Raw genomic sequence first — 24,634 nt, 5'->3', positions numbered from 1 at the left:
CTAACATGGGGCTGAACAAAATGTAAGAGTTGTATTTTTTTGCTGTAGAATGTCTGAGAGCCTTGAATATGCTCATCTGCACTGAACGTTTTTCAAGAAAAGACTAGTGTTTGGAGTTTCCCCCAACTCACTCAACCATGAATCTTTTTTTTTTTCATGGAGCCTGAGCAGCCTGGCCCATTTGGGGATTCATTTGGGGACACACTGTATCAAGTGATAAAGGCAAGAGAGGATTCTGGGATGCGTGAATATGATGCCTCATGAGAAGTGGGAAACCAGCATGACACTGGCTCAGGAGCAAGCTGTTGGGAATGTTGAGTTTCAGGTGTTAGAGGAGAGGACAAAGAGGAAACTTGGGTGGAAATCTAAATGTGGGAGTCTTGCAGTATGGTTATCTTGTCTGAACCTTCCCAGATTCTCCGTAATGCTTTTGGGGGTGCAGGGTTGTATTGAGGGAGGCAGGACCAGAGGTAGGAGCACAGGGAGAGACAGCCAGGCCTCTGCTGCCCTCTGGTGGGATGCTAGAGGTCTTGCAGGTAGCTCCCCAGAGTACGTTCCTTTCCTGACTCCCTGCCCAGGCTAGGGCGTGGGTGTGGACGTGTGTTGAAGGGGAAGAATGATAGCTGGGAGAAAGATATGAAAGGGGACGCAAAGGAGGGATGCAGGTTTGAGTGTGACAGAAGCCAGCCTTAAGGAGGTGTCAATGAGGCCCATGCCTGAAGGATCCTTGTTTCAGGTGTGGGCTCTTTTCTCCTGTACTCCGTGCATGAGGGAATCCGAGGAATCCCCCTGGATCCCAATGACAAGTCAGATGCCCTGGTCCCCGTGTCAGGGACTTCCCTGGCTGTCGGCATCGACTTCCATGCTGGTGAGCCATTTGATGCAGGGCATGACCTTCCAGGGTGGTGTGCTCTTGGGGGTGCAGTGTCAGGCAGCCTGACCTCAGCTGGAGGGGGGCACTTACACATGGCTGTCCCCACCCCTCTCTATTTGCCCTGCCAAGCCCCCTGTCCCCTGGCACCCACTCACCTTTTTCCCGACCTCACGTGAGTTGGACCCCCCACCTTGGCCCTACCTTTTTGGGCATCCCGTGTTGGCTTCCCCACCTCCAGAAAATGACACCATTTACTGGGTGGACATGGGCCTCAGCACCATCAGCCGGGCTAAGCGAGATCAGACGTGGCGCGAGGACGTGGTGACCAATGGCATTGGGCGCGTGGAGGGCATCGCGGTGGACTGGATTGCAGGTGAGCTGTGGCAGAGTATGGCGGGAAGTGAATGCAGAAGGAGGGATCTGAGGAGAAGGGGCAGGCAGGAGCAGATGGGGGAGCAGCAGGGGCAGTGGGGCGGGGGGGGGCTGGGAGGGGACCAGGTATGCACGCCCCCACCCCACCCACTGAGTGCCCACCCACCCCTCCTCAGGCAACATCTACTGGACCGACCAGGGCTTCGACGTCATCGAGGTCGCCCGGCTCAATGGCTCTTTCCGCTACGTGGTCATCTCCCAGGGTCTGGACAAGCCCCGGGCCATCACTGTTCACCCAGAGAAGGGGTGAGGAGCTGGACAGCCTGGCCAGTCCCCATTCCTGGCTCTGGCCTGGCCCAGTCACTCTGGCCACAGCCCACACTGACAAGGGTCTCTCTCCTCCACGTTCTGGTGACGGAGCCCCATGTCTACCTCTGCCCCACAGGTACTTATTCTGGACTGAGTGGGGCCAGTACCCGCGTATCGAGCGGTCTCGGCTGGATGGCACCGAGCGGGTGGTGCTGGTTAACGTCAGCATCAGCTGGCCCAACGGCATCTCTGTGGACTACCAGGTTCGGACACCGGCTTGGCCCAGCGGTCGAGGGGTGGACCCCGTGCCCTGGGCGGAAGCTCCCCTGACCCCGTGCCCCACCCTCTGTGAGTCTCCCTGCGGTGGCTCCCCACTGGGTAGGAAGATGTGGACTCAGGCAGTTGTGGGGCCTTCTGGCCCAGCCCCCATCCAGAGTAGGGCTCCTGCCGGCCCAGAGATGGTGGAGGAGGGTCACTCAGAAGTGGGGACTGGCAGGAACTCTGGAAGTCAGCAGGTCAGAGATCGGGAGGAGGTGGAGGGAGGAGGAGGAGGCGTGAGTGGGGGCTCGGGGCCCTGGAAGTGAGGTGGGTGCCTCCGGCCCGCAGGACGGGAAGCTGTACTGGTGCGACGCCCGGACGGACAAGATCGAACGGATTGACCTGGAGACAGGAGAGAACCGCGAGGTGGTTCTGTCCAGCAACAACATGGACATGTTCTCCGTGTCTGTGTTCGAGGATTTCATCTACTGGAGCGACCGGTGAGGGCTTCCTCCCGGCCTGCCCCTCTGCTCTCCGTCCCCTCCCTCCCCGCCCCAGCCGAGGTCTCGCTCACGGCCCCTCCCTTCCCCTAGGACTCACGCCAATGGCTCCATCAAGCGTGGAAGCAAAGACAATGCCACCGACTCTGTGCCCCTGCGGACGGGCATCGGCGTCCAGCTCAAAGACATCAAGGTCTTCAACCGGGACCGGCAGAAAGGTGAGGCCAGGCCCCAGACTTGGCGGGAGCGGCCAGAGGGGCCCTGGCCTCTGAGTGCGCACCCCAGAGAACCCAGAGTGAGGGGGGCTGGGAGAGAAATAAGACCCAGAGGGACACTTTCCAGCGGCCCCAGGGACCCAAGGGTGGCGAGCAGGAGCTGAGGAGCCCTAGGACCGACCTGCTGCTGACCGCAGGGGCCTGGAGGGTTGTCTGAACTGGGGATCCGGAGGCAGAGCAGGGCGCCGTGCCGCCCCGCCGAGATGACAGAGCACCAGTGAGCCTTTCCCCGAGGCAGGCCTGCCCTCCGTGACCCCTCCTTCCCCTGTGCCTTCCCCCCAGGCACCAACGTCTGTGCGGCGGCCAATGGCGGCTGCCAGCAGCTGTGCCTGTACCGGGGCAACGGGCAGCGGGCCTGTGCCTGTGCCCACGGGATGCTGGCGGAAGACGGGGCGTCCTGCCGTGAGTATGCGGGCTACCTGCTCTACTCGGAGCGCACCATCCTCAAGAGCATCCACCTGTCGGACGAGCGCAACCTCAACGCGCCCGTGCAGCCCTTCGAGGACCCTGAGCACATGAAGAACGTTATCGCCCTGGCCTTCGACTACCGAGCAGGCACCTCCCCGGGCACCCCCAACCGCATCTTCTTCAGTGACATCCACTTCGGGAACATCCAGCAGATCAACGACGACGGCACAGGGCGGGTCACCATCGTGGAGAGTAAGCCCAGATTCCGAACGAAGCTTCCCAGGGAAGGGCGCAGGGTGCGGGAGGAGCAGCACTGACTCAGGGTAGAAGAGCTGGCAGACCTCAGCCAGTTCACCCCTGCCCCATCGGACTCGCGCCTGCCTCCGGGTCCCTGCCAGCCGCGACAGGCTGCCAGAGGATCACACTGTGCCCGCTGTAGTTCCTGGAACATTTCTTCTCCTTCAGACGCAGCCTTCTGCATCCCCCTCTGGTCCTGGTTCACCCCCAGGCCGCACAGAAATAGCCCCAGCTGTCCTCTGTGCGTCCAGCGCCCACGGCATGGGCTGCAGAGCTGGGCCAGGTTCACGCCGGGCACAGGGTTTCCGTCACCTGGGCAAGCTGCCTGTGCTTCCCAGGCTTCAGTTCCTTGTCTGTGTAGAGGCAGGAACACCTGAGGCAGCAGGTTTGGACGCTCAGCTCGGCACAGGACACGTGGTGCCCATCCCACAAAGGGTGGTGGGTGCCACAGCTGTTGTCCCAGGACAGCCTTTCAGCTGTTTGAAACTGTATTTTGTTCGTCTGAGGCCTTGTCTTCTCCAGGCTGGGACTCCATGCACCCCCAGGTCCTTTGACTCATTCATTTGGTCATTTATTCATTCGTTCATTTCTTCATTCCCCCACCCATAAAGACCTGCCAGACACTGCACTAGGTGTCGGGTGTACAGTGGTGATAAGAACAGACCCGTCCTTTCAGCCTCCTCTGGAAACTTTCTGCTTCACGTAGCCCAGTCCACATGTCTGTCTAAAAATGTAGTGTCCAAAACTGAACTCGATACTCTGCAATCTGGGCGTGATCGGGAGAGACTGGCAGAGCGTTCCCTCCCTTCGGGCCATTGTTCAGGCTACAATGCTTCCATTAAGGCAGCCTTCTGGCAACCACACGGTCATACAGCGTGAAGCCACTAAAACCCTGAAGTCTTTTTCTCTTAAAGACTAGTGCACTGTCTCTCTCTCACTGTGCACTTAGTTCTTTAACCTGAACCCTGGCTGGTGTGGCTCAGTGGATTGAGTGCTGGCCTGTGAATCAGAAGGTCTCCAGTTCAATTCACGGTCAGGGCACATGCCTGGGTTGCAGGCCAGGTCCCCCGTTCGGGGGGCAACCAATTGCATATCAGCGTTTCTCTCCCCTTTCTTTCTCCCTCCCTTCTTCTCTCTCTAAAAATAAAGTCTTTAAAAAATTTTTTTTAATTCTTTCACCTGAATTTAAGATGTCTGCAAAACAATCTAGTTCAGGGTCCTTTTTTAAATTAAGAAGCTCCCCAGTACAGGCCAAGTAGGATTTGATTCGCTGAAACCCAGTTGGCACCCAACACAGCAGAACTCAAGCTCCAGGGAGGTCTGGCTGCAGCCTGGAATCAGCGGGGGGGGGGGGCGCAGGAGGAAGGGTCCGGCAGATGGCCCGTGCATCGTTCGGGTGGGAAACAGTCATCCCACAGGGATTGGGGGCAGCAGGGGCTGTGCCCCCACCAGCTCCCCGGGTCCTACACAGCTCTTCCAACATATGCCAGGAACGTGGGTGCCCCAGGCTGTCCCCCTTAGCCCGGCATTCTGGCCCTGTCTCAACTCATGGCTCTTCCTTTCTCCTCATAGATGTGGGCTCCGTGGAAGGCCTGGCCTATCACCGTGGCTGGGACACTCTCTACTGGACGAGCTACACAACGTCCACCATCACCCGCCACACAGTGGACCAGACGCGCACAGGGGCCTTCGAGCGGGAGACGGTCATCACCATGTCGGGAGACGACCACCCGAGGGCCTTTGTGCTGGACGAGTGCCAGAAGTGAGTTCCGGGGCCATGAGGGGGCAGCTCACAGAGGGGCAGAAACTGCCCCCCACAGGCCTAGGCAGGAGGTGTGGAAGAGGCTGGCTGTAACCTGAGCTCAGCCACTTCCTTGCTGGGTGAACTTGAACCAGCTACATGACCTCTCTGAGCTTCAGTTTCCTCCCCTGCCATATGAGGATGATGATATTTCAGGGGCCTGAACCTCGGGGAGGATCAGAACAGGGGCTGTGCAGGGCCTTCTAAATTGCTGGTTGTTTGATTCATTCATCCGAGAGCCATGTTCGAGGCACGTAGTAGGCCCTATGTATTTCTCGGACTCCCAGCTTCAGGCAAAGGCTGTTCACGGAACACCTGTTGTATGGACACCGTGACTTGGGCCCGTTCAAGCCCCCCGGCTGGGGAGAGAAGCCCTACCGGCGGGAAGCGCTGACAAGCAGCTCAGGGCTGTCATGATGATTGAGAGGCGTTGTGGAGGCGGCGGGCTGGCACAGGGCCTAGGGGTGGGAAGGGCAGAACAGATAGGGGGTGCTCTGAGAAAGAGTGACAGGAGGGGACGCCAGTCAGAGAGGGGCCTTAAGGGACTTCCCACACCTGATCAAAACATCCCAATGCAGCCCTGACCGGTGTGGCTCAGTTGGTTGGGCTTCATGCCTCAAAGTGCAAAGTTGCTAGTTCGATTCCCAGTCAGGGCACACGCCTGGGTTGCGGGTTCAGTCCCCAGTTGGCGTATGTATGTAAGGCAGCTGTTTCTTACATCCATGTTTTGCTCCCTTCCTTCCTCCCTTCCTCCCCCCTCCTAAAAACAGATAAATAAAATCTTAAAAAGAAATCGTTCCCATGGGGGCAGGGCGGGTGGTGCAGGCCCGAGGACGGCCCAGCAGGCTGGGCCAAGGTTGCAAAGGAGCCCAGAACACAAGCCATACAAGCCCACTGGCCGAAGATAACTCTGTGGCCAGAACGTTAGAGGGGCAGAGGGAGGAGCTGCACTGAGGCCCTGGGGGAGGAGGATGGCAGGTCCTCAGCAAGCTGGAGACGGGACTGGCTGCTGTGCAGCTTGGTGGTTCTCAAACTCCAGGAGGCCTGAGGCTGGCCTGGGGATCGCTGGTTCCCCAGCCCCACCCCAGGCCTCAGTGAGTCAGTCCCTGGTACTGAGGACCTGGAATCACAATCCAGTGCAGGTGGATTGAGGACCACACTGTCACACCCGCCACAGTGTGCCACCAGCCCTGAGGTCTTCCACACCCATCTCCAGAGCCTTACCACCCAGGAGAGGAGCAGGGCGGGGCCGGCCGGCCCCACCACCTTCTCTCCTGAAAGCAGACCAAGAGGCTCATTCCAGGGCAGAGCTGGGGCTCAGACCCCAGATTCACAAAGGCCTGAAATTATGGAGAAGGTGATTCAGAAGAGTTCTTGAGGGCAGAGTCCATGCCTCTCTGGGACCTAGGACAAAACAGACACTCAACAGGGATCTCCTGGATGCAGGGAGAAGAGAGCATCAATAAAATAATAGAAAACGGTCACAGAGCATTTACTGGGTGTCTTTAAGATGAATATTAATTCATTCAGTCCTCAAACTACCCTATGGGATAGGCGGCAGTGTCCCGACATCACAGAGGAAACCGAGGCACTGAGAGGTGGGGTCCCCAGGTGGTCAGTGGCAGGGCCGGGACAGGACCCACAGAGCCTCACTGACATGGCTGCCTGGCTGCGCCGTCGCAGTGAAGGCAGGTGCTCGCTCCACAGACCCTGAGGAGCGTGTGTGAGCACGGACTGTGGCGCCGGACCCTCCCCAGGTGCTGGGCTGTGCTGGTCTTAACAGCTCGAAGCTTGCCTTTGGACCTGGGGTCCAGTTCACACCCTGGCCGACCCCTGGGTTCAAGTCGTCTGCACGCCCTGGCCTGGGCCCCCACACGGACCCCTTGGCTTTGACCCCTGTTCCGCGTGTCCCTCTCTTCCCCCAGCCTGATGTTCTGGACCAACTGGAACGAGCAGCACCCCAGCATCATGCGAGCGGCCCTGTCGGGAGCCAACGCCCTGACTCTCATCGAGAAGGACATCCGCACGCCCAACGGCCTGGCCATTGACCACCGTGCGGAGAAGCTCTACTTCTCTGACGCCACCCTGGACAAGATCGAGCGGTGCGAGTATGATGGTTCCCACCGCTATGTGAGTCTCCAGGGCAGGCGGGCCGGCGGCACCGGGGAGGCGGGGTCTGGGGATGGTTGGTCAGCCAGGGACACCAGCTAGGCAGAATGGCAAGGAGAGAGGCCACATGGCAGGAAGAACCAGGAAAACCCAAGGCGTCCCGTGCAGGCCCTGACGCTGCCACTTAGCCGAGTGGCCCTGTGTAGTACTCCCCTTCCAGGCTTGGCTTCCTCATCAGTTAAGTGAGGGACATGGCAAGATGCCTCTGCGGGTCCTTCCCATTCTGTGACTGGGTCTAGGGGCCTAGGCCAGGGAGCTGGCTGCAGGGGGCGGAGGCGGCAGAGAGGCCCAGGGGGACACCTGCGACGGTGAAGGAACTGTTTCCACAGGTGATCCTGAAGTCGGAGCCGGTCCACCCCTTCGGGCTGGCCGTATACGGGGAGCACATCTTCTGGACGGACTGGGTGCGGCGGGCCGTGCAGCGGGCCAACAAGTACGTGGGCAGCGACATGAAGATGCTGCGCGTGGACATCCCCCAACAGCCCATGGGCATCATCGCTGTGGCCAATGACACCAACAGCTGTGAGTGGGGCCACTGCCACCAGCCTTGCTGTCCTGCCTATCCTGCCAGTGTACACGCACGCACACACCACTCTCCTGTGGTCTCATCTGAGTCTGTGGACGTCTCAGCACACATTGTGGTTCCTCGTCCCCCACCCCCAGAACCACGTATTCCCCGGAACCTGATCGCACACTCGCAGCCCAGGCTTCGCCTGCTCCTCCTTCTGCATCACATGCAGACTCATCCCCACAGTGGGCCTGGCTGACTGGGTGTCCGCTGTGCAGACCTGCAGCTTTCCCTGGCCGCTCACACAGGCCCTGGGCCCCCTTACTACATATGTGATCTGTCGACTCCATAGACATGACTCGCGGCACCTGGAATTCCGTATCACTCCACCTCAGGCGCCCCAAACTCCCCGCGCCTGGCCCTCCGCCACATGCCGGTCGCAGCCAGTGCCTGGAAGCTCAGGGAAGCCCCGGGAGTGGGCGTGGCATTCCGTCTGTGCTTGGCAGACAGCTCCCTTAGGCCCTGTCCTCCCTCCCTGCCCCAGGTGAACTCTCTCCATGCCGCCTCAACAACGAGGGCTGCCAGGACCTGTGTCTGCTCACCCACCAAGGCCACGTCAACTGCTCCTGCCGAGGAGGCCGCATCCTCCAGGAGGACTTCACCTGCCGGGGTGAGATAGGCAGTGAGGGAGGAGGGCGCCGGCGGAGGACCCTGGGCACACACTGGGGACCAGCTTCTCCCCAACAGCCCAGCCCCTGAACCTTTCACCAAGTAGAAACTGAGGCTGACCTCAGTTCTGGTGGGGAGGGAGGGACAGGGGTGCTTGGGACCCCACAGCGCTGGCTCACGAAGCTCCTCCTCCTCCCTCCCTAGCGGTGAATTCCTCTTGCCGAGCGCAAGACGAGTTCGAGTGCGCCAACGGCGAGTGCATCAACTTCAGCCTGACATGCGACGGTGTCTCCCACTGCAAGGACAAGTCCGATGAGAAGCCATCCTACTGCAGTAAGGAGCCACCTCCTGCAGCCAGGGGCCTCCAGCCAGCAGAGCCGAGCATGGGAGTGGGAGGAGCAAAAGGTTCATGACCCAGCGCCATGGCCCAGGAGTTCTGGGAGCTCACGGAGGGCAGAGCCACCGTGAGCCCTGTGCCAGGCCCAGAGCAGGGGCTACATGCACAGTTTCTTGAGGGAAAGAGTACATGACGTCCCATCAGACGCAGAGGCAGCACCTCCGCTGTAGCTGCCACTGACCTGTGGTCCACCCCCCACACGCAGACTCCCGCCGCTGCAAGAAGACTTTTCGCCAGTGCAACAACGGTCGCTGCGTGTCCAACATGCTGTGGTGCAATGGAGTGGATGACTGCGGGGATGGCTCCGACGAGATTCCCTGTAACAGTGAGTGGGGCGCTGCCCAGTCTTGGACCCTGCACCTCTGCCCCACCCCCACCTGGCCAAGCTTCGGGCCCCAGGCGCGGAGGGGTCTGGTTCAGGGCACTGCTGCAGGCTGTGGGCGGGGCGCTCTGGCTGGGCCGTCCTGGACCCTGCAGAGAGGACCTAGTATGATGGTGCCGGGTGGGCACTGTTCTAGAGACGGCCTGCAGTGTGGGCGAGTTCCGCTGCCGGGACGGTACCTGCATTGGGAACTCCAGTCGCTGCAACCAGTTCGTGGACTGTGATGACGCCTCCGACGAGATGAACTGCAGTGAGTCCTGCCCCCTTCCCCGGCCTCCCTGGCTCCTGCAGTGCTGCTCCCCCATCCTGCCCCGCATCCCTCTCTGCCTTCCTTCTGGCTCACAGGGGCGGCCTCAGCCCCCTCACTGCCTGTTCCCACTCCTGTCCCTGCCTCCAGGCCTGAGCTCCCCTGTGATTCGGGGGGTGGGCAGTGAGTGGAAGGTGTGGACAGCATCCCACCTGCAGGACACCGTTCAACTTTCCAAAACACACAAAGACCCCATGTGGCCAGCAGTGGCCTGGGATGGTGTTTGGAGGGAACTGGTGTCACCCCCTCATCCCCGCCCCTGGCCAGGTGCCACCGACTGCAGCAGCTACTTCCGCCTGGGGGTGAAGGGTGTGCGCTTCCAGCCCTGTGAACGGACCTCACTCTGCTACGCGCCCAGCTGGGTGTGCGACGGTGCCAACGACTGCGGGGACTATAGCGATGAGCGAGACTGCCCAGGTCCGACGGCGGTCAGGGACGCGGCGGGTGGCGGGCGCTCGGAAGGAGCGGCGCCCTCATGCCTCTCTCACCCCAGGTGTGAAGCGCCCCAGGTGCCCCCTGAATTACTTCGCCTGCCACAGTGGGCGCTGCATCCCCATGAGCTGGACGTGTGATAAGGAGGACGACTGTGAGCATGGAGAGGATGAGACCCACTGCAGTGAGTGGCCACAGCACCCCAGCACCGGAGTGGGGAACCCAGAGGACCCACCAGGGGCCAGCGCTTCCCCAGAGCCACTGAGACCCTGTCCAGGCCCCACCTCTCAGCTCCCACCAGAAAATGCCCTCCTGGGAAGAGGGCACTGAGGGCCTTCCCTGCAGGAACCCCACCCAGACCCTCGAGAGAGGGGGGTCGTCTCCCTAGCTCCTGTTGAGCCCCCACAGAGGGGTGCTGTGGGTCCTCCCATCCACCCTGCGGTACCCGCCTGCCCAGCTGCGTGACCTGCCGTCCCCTCCCCCATCTAACTGTGGCCCCTGACTGCCCCAGACAAGTTCTGCTCAGAGGCCCAGTTTGAGTGCCAGAACCATCGCTGCATCTCCAAGCAGTGGCTGTGTGACGGCAGCGATGACTGCGGGGACGGCTCAGACGAGGCAGCTCACTGCGGTGAGGGGGCCGGGTGCTGGCTGGGGAGGTGCCAGGGACGGGGGGGGGGGCGGTGGGGGCAGACCCCCCACCCCCCACACACAGCCTCTCCAAGGAGGGACAGCACAGCTGAGTCAGCAGCTCCCTGTTCCTTCCACAGAAGGCAAGACGTGTGGCCCCAACTCCTTCTCCTGCCCGGGCACCCACGTGTGCGTCCCGGAGCGCTGGCTCTGTGACGGAGACAAGGACTGCGCCGACGGTGCCGACGAGAGCGTCACAGCCGGCTGCTGTGAGTGAGGAGTGGGGTGGACAGCAAGTAGTACAGTCCCACTTTGCACAAGGGGAAACTGAGGCCAAGAAGAGGAAGTGCTTCGGCAGGGGTCCCCCAGGTGGTTAGTGGCAGAGCCCTATCTACAACTCAGGTGTTGAACCCCTGTCCAGGGCTCTGCCTATTCTACCACTTGGGCCACAGGGGGGTCTGGGGGGTGACCGTCAGCGGCTGGTCGGGGGGACTGAGGGGCCGTGTCCACCTCTGTCCACAGTGTACAACAGCACCTGCGACGACCGCGAGTTCATGTGCCAGAACCGCCAGTGCATCCCCAAGCACTTCGTGTGTGACCATGACCGCGACTGCGCCGACGGCTCCGACGAATCCCCGGAGTGCGGTGAGCCGGGGCCATGCGGGGACACAGGCCCTGCCCCCGCTGTGACTGACGGGCTGCGCCCAGGCCACCCGACTCACCCACCCCTGCTCCCCCAGAGTACCCGACCTGCGGCCCCAATGAGTTCCGCTGCGCCAACGGGCGCTGCCTGAGCTCCCGCCAGTGGGAGTGCGACGGGGAAAACGACTGCCACGACCAGAGCGATGAGGCCCCCGCGAACCCGCACTGCACCAGCCCAGGTGGGCCGGCGCCTGCTCCCCGCCCTCCCCGCCCTCCAGCCGCCCACGTTGGTCCCCAGGCCCCCGCTGACCCGCCTCCTCTGCCCCTCCCTAGAGCACAAGTGCTACGCCCCTTCGCAGTTCCTGTGCAGCAGCGGGCGCTGCGTGGCCGAGGCACTGCTGTGCAACGGCCAGGACGACTGCGGCGATGGCTCCGACGAGCGGGGCTGCCACGTCAACGAGTGTCTCAGACCCAAGCTCAGCGGCTGCAGCCAGGAGTGTGAAGACCTCAAGATCGGCTTCAAGGTGTGCCCCGCCCCCACCCACTCATTCGTATGTTCAACGAGGGCCTAGGCAGTGACTGCTCTTCCAGGCAGCCTTCCAGGCAGTGGGGACCAGCAGTGAGCAAAACAGGACTCTGTTTGGGTGGGTTCTGCATCCCTCTGGAAGGCGGAGCCGCAGGCTTTGCTGGTGCCTGAGGGAAGGGCTGTGAGAGAACAAAGGTGTCAAGTGGGTGACCCACCCAGCTGGGGTTCAAGGGTGGACCCAGACTGGAGAGTAGAATCTGGGAGTTTTCATCACAGGACCACATTGAAATCCATGAGTCTGAACCCCCAAGGGAGTGAGTGTAGATGGAAAAGCAGGGAAGCCCAGGGCCTGAACCCTGTGTATGGCCACCCCGTGGGTGGGAGGGTAGGGACTTGGGTTGAGGCACCTGAGAAGGGGCAGCAGCTGGGGCTGGAGAACAGCCAGTGAAGAGAGCACTGGAGAGGAGCATGGTCAGCTCTGTCAAATGATGCCCACGGGTCACACGAGGTGAGGCCTGAGCACCACCCTGTGGGCGTGGAAATACGGTGGCCGCTGGGGACTCACTCCAGTGTTGGTGGGGTGATGGCCAGCTGACTGGCACCGTGGACTCTGAACCCATGTGCCACCTGCCTCCCCTGGCAAGTCTGGGCTTTGCTGGTGGCGAGAACCAAAGTCCCACGAGGGCTTCCGACCCCAGGTCCAGGGGCCGGAGGCTGTCAGATCCTGGGAGGCCCAGACCCCTGCCCGGTCCCCAGACAAGGCTCCCTGTGCCCGCAGTGCCGCTGCCGCCCTGGCTTCCGGCTGAAGGACGACGGCCGCACGTGTGCGGATGTGGACGAGTGCAGCACCACCTTCCCCTGCAGCCAGCTCTGCATCAACACCCACGGCAGCTACAAGTGCCTGTGCGTGGAGGGCTATGCCCCCCGCAGCGGCGACCCCCACAGCTGCAAGGCTGTGACCGGTGAGCTGGGGCGTGGAGAGCGTGAGATGCCTCGGTGGCTGGGCGCTGTAGAGGCAGGGCTGACACAGCAGCGCTCACGACAGGCTGGGGACCTGGGGGGGCTAGAATGTACCCCCCCCCAGCTAGTGGCTGAGCCAGGATCCTCTGTCTCCAGATGAGGAGCCATTTCTGATCTTCGCCAACCGGTACTACCTGCGCAAGCTCAACTTGGACGGCTCCAACTACACGCTGCTCAAGCAGGTAGCAAACCCAGCCTCCTGTGCCCACCGGCGCCCAGGCCCAGAGTGATGGCCCTGGCCCGGTGCAGCCCCATGGGCCCCCCCACCCCCGCTGGGCCCACATCTTCACACTGCAGGGCCTTCTCCACCGCCGCCTCCTGGCTCTGCAGTCAGACCTGTCCCTGCCTCCCACCCAGGGCCTGAACAATGCCGTGGCCTTGGATTTCGACTACCGAGAGCAGATGATCTACTGGACGGATGTGACAACGCAGGGCAGCATGATCCGCAGGATGCACCTCAACGGGAGCAGCGTGCAGGTGAGGCCGGCGCGTCTGGCTCCCAGGCACAAGGGGTGCAGAGACCCAGCCCCTCGGGCCCCGCCCCAAGGGTGCTCTCTGTTTCCAGGCCAACTCCCTTGCTCCCCACCCACCGGCCCCAGTTATTTCCCTTGCTGAGTCACTGCGTGACTCTGCTTGTCTTCACCTCTTCCTCTCCTCTCAGCCCAAAGAAAGGTCTAGGAGATTCCTCTTGCTCTTTCTCAGTAAGTTTCTCTCTACCTCTGATCTCCCTTAAATTGATGCTCCCAGGCACTGTGGAGTTGGGGGGTGGTCTCTCATCTAGACCCTCGTCCTAGAGCCTCAGCTGACACCAGACCCACAGCCGGTCTTTTCCACTGTCCTCGGGGGTGAGCTCCCCACGTGATACGTGGGGAAGCCAAGCCCCAGAGAGGCGGAGGGTCCTCTCCCAGGGCTCTCAGGCTCTTCCCTCCCTGTCCGAAGGTGCTGCACCGGACCGGCCTCAGCAACCCCGATGGGCTGGCTGTGGACTGGGTGGGCGGCAACCTGTACTGGTGTGACAAAGGCCGGGACACCATCGAAGTGTCTAAGCTCAATGGGGCCTATCGGACGGTGCTGGTCAACTCTGGCCTCCGTGAGCCCAGGGCTCTGGTGGTGGATGTGCAGAACGGGTAAGCGAGCAAGGAGGGTTGGTTGGGGGAGCCTGTGGAGGCGGCCGCTGCATGCGGTTGAGAGCTGGAGGGACCAGTCACTGGATCTCTCCGGGCTCACGGCCCACACTCCTGCCAGGTATCTGTACTGGACCGACTGGGGTGACCACTCACTCATTGGCCGGATCGGTATGGATGGGTCTGGCCGCAGCGTCATCGTGGACACCAAGATCACATGGCCCAACGGCCTGACCCTGGACTACGTCACGGAGCGCATCTACTGGGCAGACGCCCGGGAGGACTACATCGAGTTCGCCAGCTTGGACGGCTCCAACCGCCACGTTGGTCAGTCCCAGCTCCCGGGCCTGGTGGGGCTGCAGTTCTAAGGGACCAGGCCTCTGGGGAGGGGGTGGGTGTAAAAGCTAGGGGTCACAGTCCAGGGGTGTGTGGGTCCAGCGCACTGCAGGGTGCACCCAAGGAGTCGGCCTGGGCATGAGGACCCCTCCCAAACACAGCCCCCGACGCCCGGGCCGAGGCAGATGGGCATGGGGGGCCTGGGGATGGCGCACCCCGCTTCCTGACCAGCGGCCGTAACACACTGCCGTGCGGGAGCCTGCTGTGCAGCAGGCCGGGATCCGAGCCCCAGCCCTGCCACGTATCAGCTGTGCGACCTGGGGAAGCCGCCTAACCGTCTGGGACTGGCAGCCCCGGCCTCCCAGGGCCGCTGCGGGATTCAGGAGGTCCGGTCAGGCAGGTGCCCAGATGTTCCCAGTGCTGACCTGTCCCCTCCCCTCCCCCGTCTGCAGTGCTGAACCAGGACATCCCGCACATCTTCGCCCTGACCTTGTTTGAGGACTACGTCTACTGGACCGACTGGGAGACCAAGTCCATCAACCGAGCCCACAAGACCACGGGCGCCAACAAGACCCTCCTCATCAGCACGCTGCACCGGCCCATGGACCTGCACGTCTTCCACGCCCTGCGCCAGCCAGACGGTAGGTCGCCAGGGGGTGGGTGCCGGTGAAGGGTGAGCTGGCGTGAGGGGCCCCCACAGCGTGGACCGAGCAGTGCCTTCCAGATGCTGGGGAATTCGAGAGACTGTGGACAGGTTCTAGTCCGGCTCTCAGGAGCTCAGCCCAGCCTGGGACCAGCCCTGGTGTCTCGTAGCAGCAAGTCCCTAAGGCCGGTCAGCAGGGTGGGCCTGGGTGCAGGGACCCCGAAGGCAGGCAGGCAGGCCGGCCATTGCAAGGAAGGGCCTGGCTGAGGCAGTGTGGGCCCCAGTGTGGCCTGACCTGGAGCCGCAAGAGGCTCTCCTGTCTCTGGCCCTAGCTCCCTCCTGAAAGAACAGGATGCGTCTCCCCTCGAACTGGGAGACGGGGCAGGTGGCCTCAGAAGGACAGCAGGAGTGTTGGCAGCGAGCGCTGCCCTGGCTCTGCCGGGGCCCAGTGACCCAGGGTGCGGGGGCGGGGTGGGGTCCATGAGCAGCCCCACTGGCCGCCTTCGAACCACTTTTTCTGCTGCAGTGCCCAATCACCCCTGCAAGGTCAACAACGGTGGCTGCAGCAACCTGTGCCTGCTGTCCCCTGGGGGCGGCCACAAGTGCGCTTGTCCCACCAACTTCTACCTGGGCAGCGATGGACGCACCTGTGTGTCCAACTGCACAGCAAGCCAGGTGAGGCTCTTCCCCTGGACCCCATCCGCCAATGCCTTGATCCCCTGACCCCTCACACCAGCCCCCCCACTCCTCCTCGGACCCCAGCACCCTCTCTAATGTCCTCACGCACCTGGTTTTCCCATGCTAACACCCCCACATTTCTTGCCTACCTCTTGTCTCCCCACAGCAATACTTTTACACCCGTCACCTCACACAAACACCCCCACACCCTCACCCGGAGCCCCCCTCACCAGTGCCCCCACCCCGACCTCCACACCAACACCCTCTCGCCCGGCCTCCCTGCACTCGCCTCCTCCCAGCCCTCCATCCAGCCCAGCCTCCTCCCAGAGCACCCTGACCCTGCTTCTCCTTTGAAACATCCCAGCCCCTCGAAAGAAACCCCCCCAAGTTCCCCAGACCCCCACCAACCCCTCTTGCCCCCACCTGCCCTCCAGTTTGTGTGCAAGAACGACAAGTGCATCCCCTTCTGGTGGAAGTGCGACACGGAGGATGACTGCGGGGACCACTCGGACGAGCCTCCGGACTGCCGTGAGTGCCGGGGCGGGGCGCCCGGGGGCTCCCTGCTCCCCCGCTCCCCCCCCACCCTCGCAGGAACCCTCGACTCCAAGGGCCTGTGTGGCCGTGCCCAGCCACAGCCCCTCTGACACTGAGCTCCCCTCCCGGCAGATGAGTTCAAGTGCCGCCCCGGACAGTTTCAGTGCTCAACGGGCATCTGCACGAACCCTGCCTTCATCTGTGACGGGGACAACGACTGCCAGGACAACAGTGACGAGGCCAACTGCGGTAAAGCGCTGCCCCTCCCCCCCAGCTGCTCTTCTTCCCTCCTGTGCCCCTCCTTGTGATCTGGGGGTGTCATACTGCGCTTTCGGGGCGAGGAAGCACAGCCCACAGCAGCCTCCTCTCAGGCTGGTCTCCCGCCGCTCCAGGCTCCAGGCTCTGCCATCCACCATTTGTTACCCTGCTCTCTCCCCACCTCCAGACATCCACGTCTGTTTGCCCAGTCAGTTCAAGTGCACCAACACCAACCGCTGTATTCCCGGCATCTTCCGTTGCAACGGGCAGGACAACTGCGGGGACGGGGAGGACGAGAGGGACTGCCGTGAGTGCCCTGGCACAGAGTGGGGGGGACAGCTCACGTTGAAATCTACCCACCAGTCATTTTTTAAAGATTTTATTTATTTTTAGAAAAAGGGGAAGGGAGGGAGAAAGGGAGAGAAACATCAATGTGTGGTTGCCTCTCGAGCGCCCCCTACTGGGGACCTGGCCTGCAACAGAGGCATGTGCCCTGGCTGGAAATTGAACCGGTGACCCTTAAATATGCAGGCTGCCATTTAATACACTGAGCCACACCAGCCAGGGCCCACCAGTAATGTTACTAGAGGGGAATAGACATTATATGGACGTTACCTGGTTTGCTCATACAATCATCATGGGGCTCGGTAGAGAGATAGATGTGCTGTGCAGATCTAGCAAACAAAAAGCACCAAAATCGGAGATAAACTCTTCCTTCCTCCCTCCCAAGAAATTGCTGGCAGCAAACAGGGAGGGGCAGGGCTTGGAAGAGGAAAAAGATGGTGATTTGAACTGTGGTGGGAGGCAGAAAGGGCAAGTCGTCATTCTGTCCCCGACCCCACAGCCGAGGTGACCTGTGCCCCCAACCAATTCCAATGCTCCATCACCAAGCGCTGCATCCCCCGAGTCTGGGTCTGTGACCGGGACAACGACTGTGTGGATGGCAGCGATGAGCCCGCCAATTGCAGTGAGTTGCCTGGTGCCCCTGGAACCCAGAGCCCACCTTCTGCAAAGAACCGCCCCCGCTCCCAAGCCCCTGCAGCTGCATGGCGTCTGCTGCTCCTACCAGCCCCACACGCGACCCCCTCAGTAGCCAGTCCCACCCACGACCCCCTCACAGCACATTCCTGAAAGTAGCCTCCGGTCACCACTGGTGCCCCCCTCCTGCAGCCCAGATGACCTGTGGGGTCGATGAGTTCCGCTGCAAGGACTCTGGCCGCTGCATCCCAGCACGCTGGAAGTGTGATGGAGAGGACGACTGTGGGGACGGCTCGGACGAGCCCAAGGAAGAGTGTGGTGAGCTTCGCCAGCCCGGACTCCGAGGGGAGGGTGCCCTGCATGGGGGTGGGGTGCATCTGCTGCAGGCAGACCTGGGCAGCCAGCTGACTGGGTCCCCGCATGGCCAGCCGCCTGGAATACTGCTGCCCCACTGTCTCAGGCCAGAACACCCACTCCTTCCTCTTGGACACCCTGGCCACACCCGTGTGAGCCCCTGACTGGCCCCCAACCTTGTCTCCCCTAGACGAGCGCACCTGTGAGCCCTACCAGTTCCGCTGCAAGAACAACCGCTGTGTGCCGGGCCGCTGGCAGTGTGACTACGACAACGACTGCGGGGACAACTCCGACGAGGAGAGCTGCAGTACGTGCTTCCCCCCCACCACCCGCCCCACCGGGGCCCTTCCCCAGGAGACCTTGGCACCTCCCCTCTGAACGCCCCCGCCCCCACCAGCACCCAGCTGCACCAGGGCCGGTGGCTGCCACCCAGGGCTGGGGGGCAGGAACCCCTCCCGCCTCACCCCTCCCTGCTCCATGTTGTGTATTTGAGTTTGTACCATTTCACCTCATCTCATGTTTCTCTCCATTTCCACACTGTCCTCTCGGGGCTGCAGAGGTAGGTGTCTCTGGCGTGCCACGTCCCCACCACACCCCCGCCTCTGCCCGGAGCCCACCCATCCCCGCACTGTGCCTCAGCCCGTCGCCCTTTACTGGCCGCTTCCTGAACCTTGGTGCTTGTCTTGGTGGTCTTGTCCTGCCCCCCCCTCCCCACACACAGTGCCCTCTCTCGCGTGTGTCCCAGAGGGGAAGGCCAGCGCCCTCTGGCCCCGCTGGTCCCAGGACAGCAGCCAGTGGCCGCCCAGGATCGGCTGGGCATTTTGGTCATTGTGCAGTCACCTGTGGCCTTCAGAAACACAGCAGTGGGTGGCATTACTGAGCCCAGGGCTGCAGTGGCCCTTGAGGGCAGCGTGCCCGTGCCCACCCTCCTGCGGCCTGTCTCATCCTCCCCAGCCCCTCGGCCCTGCTCGGAGAGTGAGTTTTCCTGTGCCAATGGCCGCTGCATCGCCGGGCGCTGGAAATGTGATGGGGACCATGACTGTGCGGACGGCTCGGACGAGGTGGGCGGGGAAACCAGAGGACGGGGTCGCAGCAGGTGCAGCAGGTCGAGGAGGGGCCCCCAGGTCTGACCAGCTCGCCTGCTCCCTGGCCCACAGAAAGACTGCACGCCCCGCTGCGACATGGACCAGTTCCAGTGCAAGAGCGGTCACTGCATCCCCCTGCGCTGGCGCTGCGACGCGGACGCTGACTGCATGGATGGCAGCGACGAGGAAGCCTGCGGCACCGGCGGTGAGTCCCTCCGCCAGCCCCCCCACGCCCCACCCCGCAATGGGGCAGCTCCTGCCCCTGCTCTCCTGCCTGGGCTCCAAGCCGGCCTGTGAAGCGGGGGTGAGAGTAGGTTGGGTCTCGGGACAGGGACCCCAACAGTGAGGGCAGGCATCCTGGCTCCACCCTGTGGGCTGAGGACAGGGACTCGCAGCCCAGTGCTCCTCCTCTGGACCTGCAGTTGAACTACAGGGCAGACCCCAGTGTCCTGCCATGACCACCAGAGAAATAGGGCTCTCTATGCCCCTCTGGACACCCTTCCCCAAAAGGCCTCTTCTCCCCTAAACACCAGAGGAGGCAGTGCTGCTGCAGCCGTCCGGCTGGTAGAAAGTCACCCTTGGGTGCCATCTTGCCTGGTGGATGCCGGGGGAGGGAGAGGTCTGGGCAGGGCCCTGCCACCCGCCCGCAGCCTGCGGCTCAGCGCCCCCCTCCTCCCCGAGTGCAGTGCGGACGTGCCCCCTGGACGAGTTCCAGTGCAACAACACCCTTTGCAAGCCCCTGGCGTGGAAGTGCGACGGCGAGGACGACTGCGGGGACAACTCAGATGAGAACCCTGAGGAGTGTGGTGAGGCTCTGAGGCCGGGGGCGGAGGAGCCTCGGGGCGGAGCAGAGAGGGGCTTTTCCGGTGGGCGGCTGCCCCCGGGGCTGACTGCGGCTCTGCTCCCGCAGCCCGGTTTGTGTGCCCTCCGAACCGGCCCTTCCGCTGCAAGAATGACCGCGTCTGCCTGTGGATCGGGCGCCAGTGCGACGGCACCGACAACTGCGGCGATGGAACCGATGAGGAGGACTGTGGTGAGCCGTGGCTGCGGGGAAGAGCGTGGGAAGCCTGCAGTGAGGTAGGAGGTAGGGGTGGGCCGGGTGGGAGCTGTTTCCCCGGACTGGGCTCATTCGGAAAGTGGAGGTTCCACGGCTGAGAGCCTGGAGTGTTGAGGTAGAGACTGAAATCTGACCTGCTTCCCCTGCAAGCTTGAGAGATGGCCAGGCTTGGGTCCCTCCCTCACCCGCAACGGACTGGGGGCCCCTCTGGGGGGAGGGGCAGGGTGGCCAACGCTCAGGACCTGAAGGCCCTCCCCTCCCCAGAGCCCCCCACCGCTCAGACCCCCCACTGCAAAGACAAGAAGGAGTTTCTGTGCCGGAACCAGCGCTGCCTGTCCTTCTCGCTGCGCTGCAACATGTTTGATGACTGCGGGGACGGCTCCGACGAGGAGGACTGCAGCACCGGTGAGAGGGGTGCACCGGCCGCGGGGGGTGGGAGACCCAACCCTCGGCCTGGGGCGGCTCAGGGGAGAGGCTGCACTCTCTGTCCCCCACAGACCCCAAGCTGACCAGCTGCGCCACCAACGCCAGCATCTGTGGGGACGAGGCACGCTGCGTGCACACGGAGAAAGCCGCCTACTGCGCCTGCCGCCCCGGCTTCCACACGGTGCCAGGCCAGCCGGGGTGCCAGGGTAAGAAGGCAGGACAGGAAAGGGTTGGGGTGGGGCAGGCAGAAAGCCCAGCCACATGGGGTGCCTCCACAACCCTCCCGTGTAACCCCCAGACATCAACGAGTGCCTGCGCTTCGGCACCTGCTCGCAGCTCTGCAACAACACCAAGGGCAGCCACCTCTGCAGCTGTGCTCGCAACTTCATGAAGACACACAACACCTGCAAGGCCGAAGGTACCAGCCCGAGCGGGGAGGGGACAGGAAGAGCAGGCCCGGCTGTGTGACACTGGGACCTAGAAGGGGGCACCTGAAATGGGGGTTTTCCTCCTGCACCCTTGCCCCAGCACGGATCCCCAGGCCCACAGGTGCCAGGTGCGGCCACCCATGCACAGAGGGCATGGCCCGGGGCCGGCTCACCCCAGGGAGTCGGGGTGGGGGCCGCACACGAGCACCCCACCCGTGCCTCCTCGCCCTGCTCCCACTCCCAGGGCCGTGCACAGACGCACATTGCCACACTCAGAGTCGCACATGTGCCCCACCGGCATATTCCCTTCATGCTTTTCCTTCTCAGCTTTATCGAGACGTACTGACAACACTGTCGGATATTTACTGTGGTGCTAGGTGATGACTGGGCATGCGTGCGGCTTGTGAATGGGTTGCCCCATCGTGTTAATTAACACGTCCGCCACCTCACGTAGTTTACCTTTTTGTCTTTGAACATTAAGTTCTTGCCCATATGCTCTGACACACACCTGCAGCTCCCTTGTGCATGTGTGGGAACATGCCCACATGCCACACACACACACACACACACACACACCCATGTCACACACACACACCCTTGAGGGCACACCTATCCACATGACCCCACCCACACACCCAAGTGCTCTCTCATGCACTTGCATGCCTGCACCCCGCCCGTGTCTGTGCACAAAAGCCCACGTGCGAGTGCATCCAGGAGCACGCGCAGACGGCGTGTAGCAGAGAGCCTGGTGATGCCAGCCAGAGGCCGTGAGGAGGCAGAAGCCTCGGGGTTGGAAGAGCGGAGACGGCTTTCTGGAGCAGCGGGCCACAGTGGATAGACTTGGGGAGGGGAGACCACAGTTCGAGGGCTGAGGCGGCGCTGCGATGGCGGGATGAGCAGAGGCTGCTGACAGGGCGGTTTGACCAGGAGAGAGGACTTGTTTGTGTGCAGGGGGCCGGCCGGGTCTCAAGCACACCTCAGGCATGCCCCTCCCGGCGCAGGCCCGCCAGCCCCGGCCCTGGCCTCCCGCGCCTGCCTTCCCCCACACGGGCCCTCTGGCCTCTTGCCCTCCAGGCTCTGAGTACCAGGTCCTGTACATCGCTGATGACAACGAGATCCGCAGCCTGTTCCCCAGTCACCCCCATTCAGCTTACGAGCAGGCTTTCCAGGGGGACGAGAGTGTCCGCATCGACGCCATGGACGTCCACGTCAAGGCTGGCCGTGTCTACTGGACCAACTGGCACACCGGCACCATCTCCTACCGAAGCTTGCCCCCTGCTGCTCCGCCCACCACTTCCAATCGCCACCGGCGAGAGATTGACCGGGGTGTCACCCACCTTAATGTGAGCGCCCAGCCGGGGATGGGGTCTATATGAACTCAGTGGAGAGACCCCAAAGCACAGTTGGTTCTGGGCCGAGCTTGGAAAGGACCGTGGAGGGGCAGAGGGTGAGACTGGAGGGCGAGTGTGGTCAGGGTGAGGCGCAGGCGCGGGCCGCAGGTGGGCGGAGCCAGGAGGATCTCTCATTGGCTCTGCCACGCCTCTGCCCGAGCAGCAAGGCCCAGGGGCCCACCGGCCTCCAGCCTCAGAGCCACGTCCAGTTCCTGATCGTCACTGCCACTCCCTGTGTCAACCTGGGCCAGCCCGTTTGGCATCTTTGGGCCTCACTTTGTTCCTCAGTAAAGCAGAGTAGTAATATCTAACCCAGCAGAATGTGTGAAAGCTTTAAGGGTGGTCCACAGGATAAGTGTCCATGGAATCTCTTCAAAGCCAGGGGTTAGCTCTCTGTCTGGGGTGAGTTTCTAGCAGAGATAGGCTGGCAGAGTTGGGGGTGGATAACAGGCAGGAAGACACAAGGTGGTAGCTCCTGACAGTGTGACCCCCCATTCAGATTTCAGGGCTCAAGATGCCAAGGGGCATCGCCATCGACTGGGTGGCCGGGAACGTGTACTGGACTGACTCGGGCCGAGACGTGATCGAGGTGGCACAGATGAAGGGCGAGAACCGCAAGACGCTCATCTCCGGCATGATTGATGAACCCCACGCCATCGTGGTGGACCCGCTGAGGGGGTGGGCAGGGCTGTCGGGGAGGTGTCTGGGCTGGGACGGGGATGGGGGCCTAGCACCCCGGGTGTGCGCTTTTCCTCCCAGACCAGGTTGAGTCTTCCTCGGCCTCAGGCCTTCCCTCCCCAGCCGCTCTGCCCAGGACCCCCAGCTGGCCTGCTCAGACAGGGGCCTGACCTCTACTTGGTGGGTTGGCATGGGCAGCCAGGGTGTGGGCCGCTCCTCTGCTCCAGGGGGCGGCTCTGTCCACATAGCTGACCCTGGACCAGCACATTGTGGTTTTAGAGTAAAGGATTCTTAACCAGGCCAGGAAGCCGACTCCCCCTGAGTCTCCCTGGAGGAGGCAGATAGATTACCCCTGTTCTAAGACCCAGAAGTCCCTGTGCCGAGGCCAGGAACCTGGTGGCCTGGTCTCCTCTGGTCTTCGCTGGCCTCCTCTGGCAGCCTCAGGTCCTAACCACACTCACCCCTCTGCATCCCCAGCACCATGTACTGGTCAGACTGGGGGAACCACCCCAAGATTGAAACTGCAGCGATGGATGGGACCCTGCGGGAAACACTAGTAGAAGACAACATCCAGTGGCCCACAGGTCCGTGGCGGCAGGGGACAGAGGGTGTGGAAGGGTCAGATTCGCAGAAGTCGCACGAAAACTGGGGAGGGAAGGGAGGCTGGACTGGGATGGGGCAGGTGGTGGTGGGAGGTTTTCTGAAGGAAGCGATCGATAGGCAGGGGTTCTGGGAATCAGGTGAGGCCGACAGGCCTGCAGACAGTTCTGCCCTCCCCCTCCCCCGCCGGGCGGTGGGAGAGGCGGGGCCTCCCCTTGCTCTCTGTCTCCCCAGGCCTGGCCGTGGACTATCACAACGAACGGCTCTACTGGGCAGACGCCAAGCTCTCCGTCATCGGCAGCATTCGGCTCAACGGCACCGACCCCATTGTGGCCGCTGACAGCAAACGAGGTCAGCCCTGACCCCACCCCCCAGCCGGGCCCCCCACAGTCCTGCGGTGGCACCGTCATGCACTCTCGGCCATGCTCCCCGTGCACCAGCCCTGCCGGCCGAGGCCCACTCCAGCCCGTGGCCCCCTTGTCCATGTGTTCATTATGCCAACGAACATCAAGCTGGGCAGAGGCAACAGAGGTGGCAACAGGAACTTAGCAAATGTGGGAGAGGCAGCAGAACTCAGTACTGACCCCAGAAATCTCGGGGTGACCAGCCCTTGTGCTGGTAGCAGCCACAGGAGGGGGAAGAGGTGGGGGGGAGATTGGTTTTGGACACGTCGGACTAGGGGTGCCTGGGAGCCGTGGAGGTCAGAATGAATCCTGGAGAGCTCGACCAGGGCCTGAGCGCCCTCCCTGTCCCTCCCCCCCAGGCCTAAGTCACCCTTTCAGCATCGATGTCTTTGAGGACTACATCTATGGTGTCACATACATCAATAATCGTGTCTTCAAGATCCATAAGTTTGGACACAGCCCCTTGATCAACCTGACGGGGGGTCTGAGCCACGCCTCCGACGTGGTCCTGTACCACCAGCACAAGCAGCCTGAAGGTGGGCAGTGGGGGAGCCGGGGCTGGGGCAGGGGAGGCCTGGGGGCACTGGGTCTCCAGGCTGTGGCCTGGGCTCCTGGCAGGCAGGGAAGGTTCTGGGTCCACAGGGCTCAGCCTCCACCCCGCCCCGCTCCGGCCCACCCCCACAGTGACCAACCCTTGTGACCGGAAGAAGTGTGAGTGGCTCTGCCTGCTGAGCCCCAGTGGGCCTGTCTGCACCTGTCCCAACGGGAAGCGCCTGGACAACGGCACCTGTGTGGCCGTGCCCTCACCAACGCCCCCACCGGACGGTATGCTCGCACCGCTCCCCTGGCCCCCCCATCATGGCCCGGGCCCCTCCTACCTCCAGCCC

General features: G+C 62.6%; 1 protein-coding gene across 1 annotated transcript in view; it reads left to right on the top strand.

Annotated features, from left to right (window-relative positions):
* Nucleotides 1–24,634, top strand: part of LRP1 (LDL receptor related protein 1) — an 80,443-nt gene that overhangs the window by 52,598 nt on the left and 3,211 nt on the right. The window contains exons 35-81 of the mRNA XM_028531778.2: nucleotides 737–868; nucleotides 1,113–1,247; nucleotides 1,423–1,552; nucleotides 1,692–1,818; nucleotides 2,162–2,313; nucleotides 2,407–2,531; nucleotides 2,871–3,248; nucleotides 4,866–5,055; nucleotides 7,020–7,224; nucleotides 7,593–7,785; nucleotides 8,316–8,441; nucleotides 8,645–8,773; nucleotides 9,043–9,162; nucleotides 9,356–9,469; nucleotides 9,794–9,943; nucleotides 10,020–10,142; nucleotides 10,470–10,586; nucleotides 10,726–10,854; nucleotides 11,108–11,230; nucleotides 11,326–11,466; nucleotides 11,561–11,751; nucleotides 12,532–12,715; nucleotides 12,870–12,955; nucleotides 13,131–13,250; nucleotides 13,713–13,900; nucleotides 14,019–14,224; nucleotides 14,686–14,874; nucleotides 15,403–15,551; nucleotides 15,989–16,082; nucleotides 16,221–16,337; nucleotides 16,534–16,653; nucleotides 17,191–17,313; nucleotides 17,517–17,642; nucleotides 17,869–17,985; nucleotides 18,633–18,739; nucleotides 18,836–18,968; nucleotides 19,450–19,569; nucleotides 19,674–19,796; nucleotides 20,085–20,225; nucleotides 20,318–20,452; nucleotides 20,545–20,664; nucleotides 21,749–22,017; nucleotides 22,565–22,743; nucleotides 23,221–23,327; nucleotides 23,578–23,694; nucleotides 24,107–24,283; nucleotides 24,432–24,572. Of these exons, the coding sequence (XP_028387579.1) occupies nucleotides 737–868; nucleotides 1,113–1,247; nucleotides 1,423–1,552; nucleotides 1,692–1,818; nucleotides 2,162–2,313; nucleotides 2,407–2,531; nucleotides 2,871–3,248; nucleotides 4,866–5,055; nucleotides 7,020–7,224; nucleotides 7,593–7,785; nucleotides 8,316–8,441; nucleotides 8,645–8,773; nucleotides 9,043–9,162; nucleotides 9,356–9,469; nucleotides 9,794–9,943; nucleotides 10,020–10,142; nucleotides 10,470–10,586; nucleotides 10,726–10,854; nucleotides 11,108–11,230; nucleotides 11,326–11,466; nucleotides 11,561–11,751; nucleotides 12,532–12,715; nucleotides 12,870–12,955; nucleotides 13,131–13,250; nucleotides 13,713–13,900; nucleotides 14,019–14,224; nucleotides 14,686–14,874; nucleotides 15,403–15,551; nucleotides 15,989–16,082; nucleotides 16,221–16,337; nucleotides 16,534–16,653; nucleotides 17,191–17,313; nucleotides 17,517–17,642; nucleotides 17,869–17,985; nucleotides 18,633–18,739; nucleotides 18,836–18,968; nucleotides 19,450–19,569; nucleotides 19,674–19,796; nucleotides 20,085–20,225; nucleotides 20,318–20,452; nucleotides 20,545–20,664; nucleotides 21,749–22,017; nucleotides 22,565–22,743; nucleotides 23,221–23,327; nucleotides 23,578–23,694; nucleotides 24,107–24,283; nucleotides 24,432–24,572 (6,918 nt within the window). The remainder of the gene's footprint in view (nucleotides 1–736; nucleotides 869–1,112; nucleotides 1,248–1,422; nucleotides 1,553–1,691; nucleotides 1,819–2,161; nucleotides 2,314–2,406; nucleotides 2,532–2,870; nucleotides 3,249–4,865; nucleotides 5,056–7,019; nucleotides 7,225–7,592; nucleotides 7,786–8,315; nucleotides 8,442–8,644; nucleotides 8,774–9,042; nucleotides 9,163–9,355; nucleotides 9,470–9,793; nucleotides 9,944–10,019; nucleotides 10,143–10,469; nucleotides 10,587–10,725; nucleotides 10,855–11,107; nucleotides 11,231–11,325; nucleotides 11,467–11,560; nucleotides 11,752–12,531; nucleotides 12,716–12,869; nucleotides 12,956–13,130; nucleotides 13,251–13,712; nucleotides 13,901–14,018; nucleotides 14,225–14,685; nucleotides 14,875–15,402; nucleotides 15,552–15,988; nucleotides 16,083–16,220; nucleotides 16,338–16,533; nucleotides 16,654–17,190; nucleotides 17,314–17,516; nucleotides 17,643–17,868; nucleotides 17,986–18,632; nucleotides 18,740–18,835; nucleotides 18,969–19,449; nucleotides 19,570–19,673; nucleotides 19,797–20,084; nucleotides 20,226–20,317; nucleotides 20,453–20,544; nucleotides 20,665–21,748; nucleotides 22,018–22,564; nucleotides 22,744–23,220; nucleotides 23,328–23,577; nucleotides 23,695–24,106; nucleotides 24,284–24,431; nucleotides 24,573–24,634) is intronic.

Source organism: Phyllostomus discolor, chromosome 2 (genome assembly GCF_004126475.2).
Source record: "Phyllostomus discolor isolate MPI-MPIP mPhyDis1 chromosome 2, mPhyDis1.pri.v3, whole genome shotgun sequence".
In the NCBI taxonomy this organism is placed as follows: domain Eukaryota; kingdom Metazoa; phylum Chordata; class Mammalia; order Chiroptera; family Phyllostomidae; genus Phyllostomus; species Phyllostomus discolor.
This window is presented reverse-complemented; position numbering and strand designations above follow the sequence as displayed.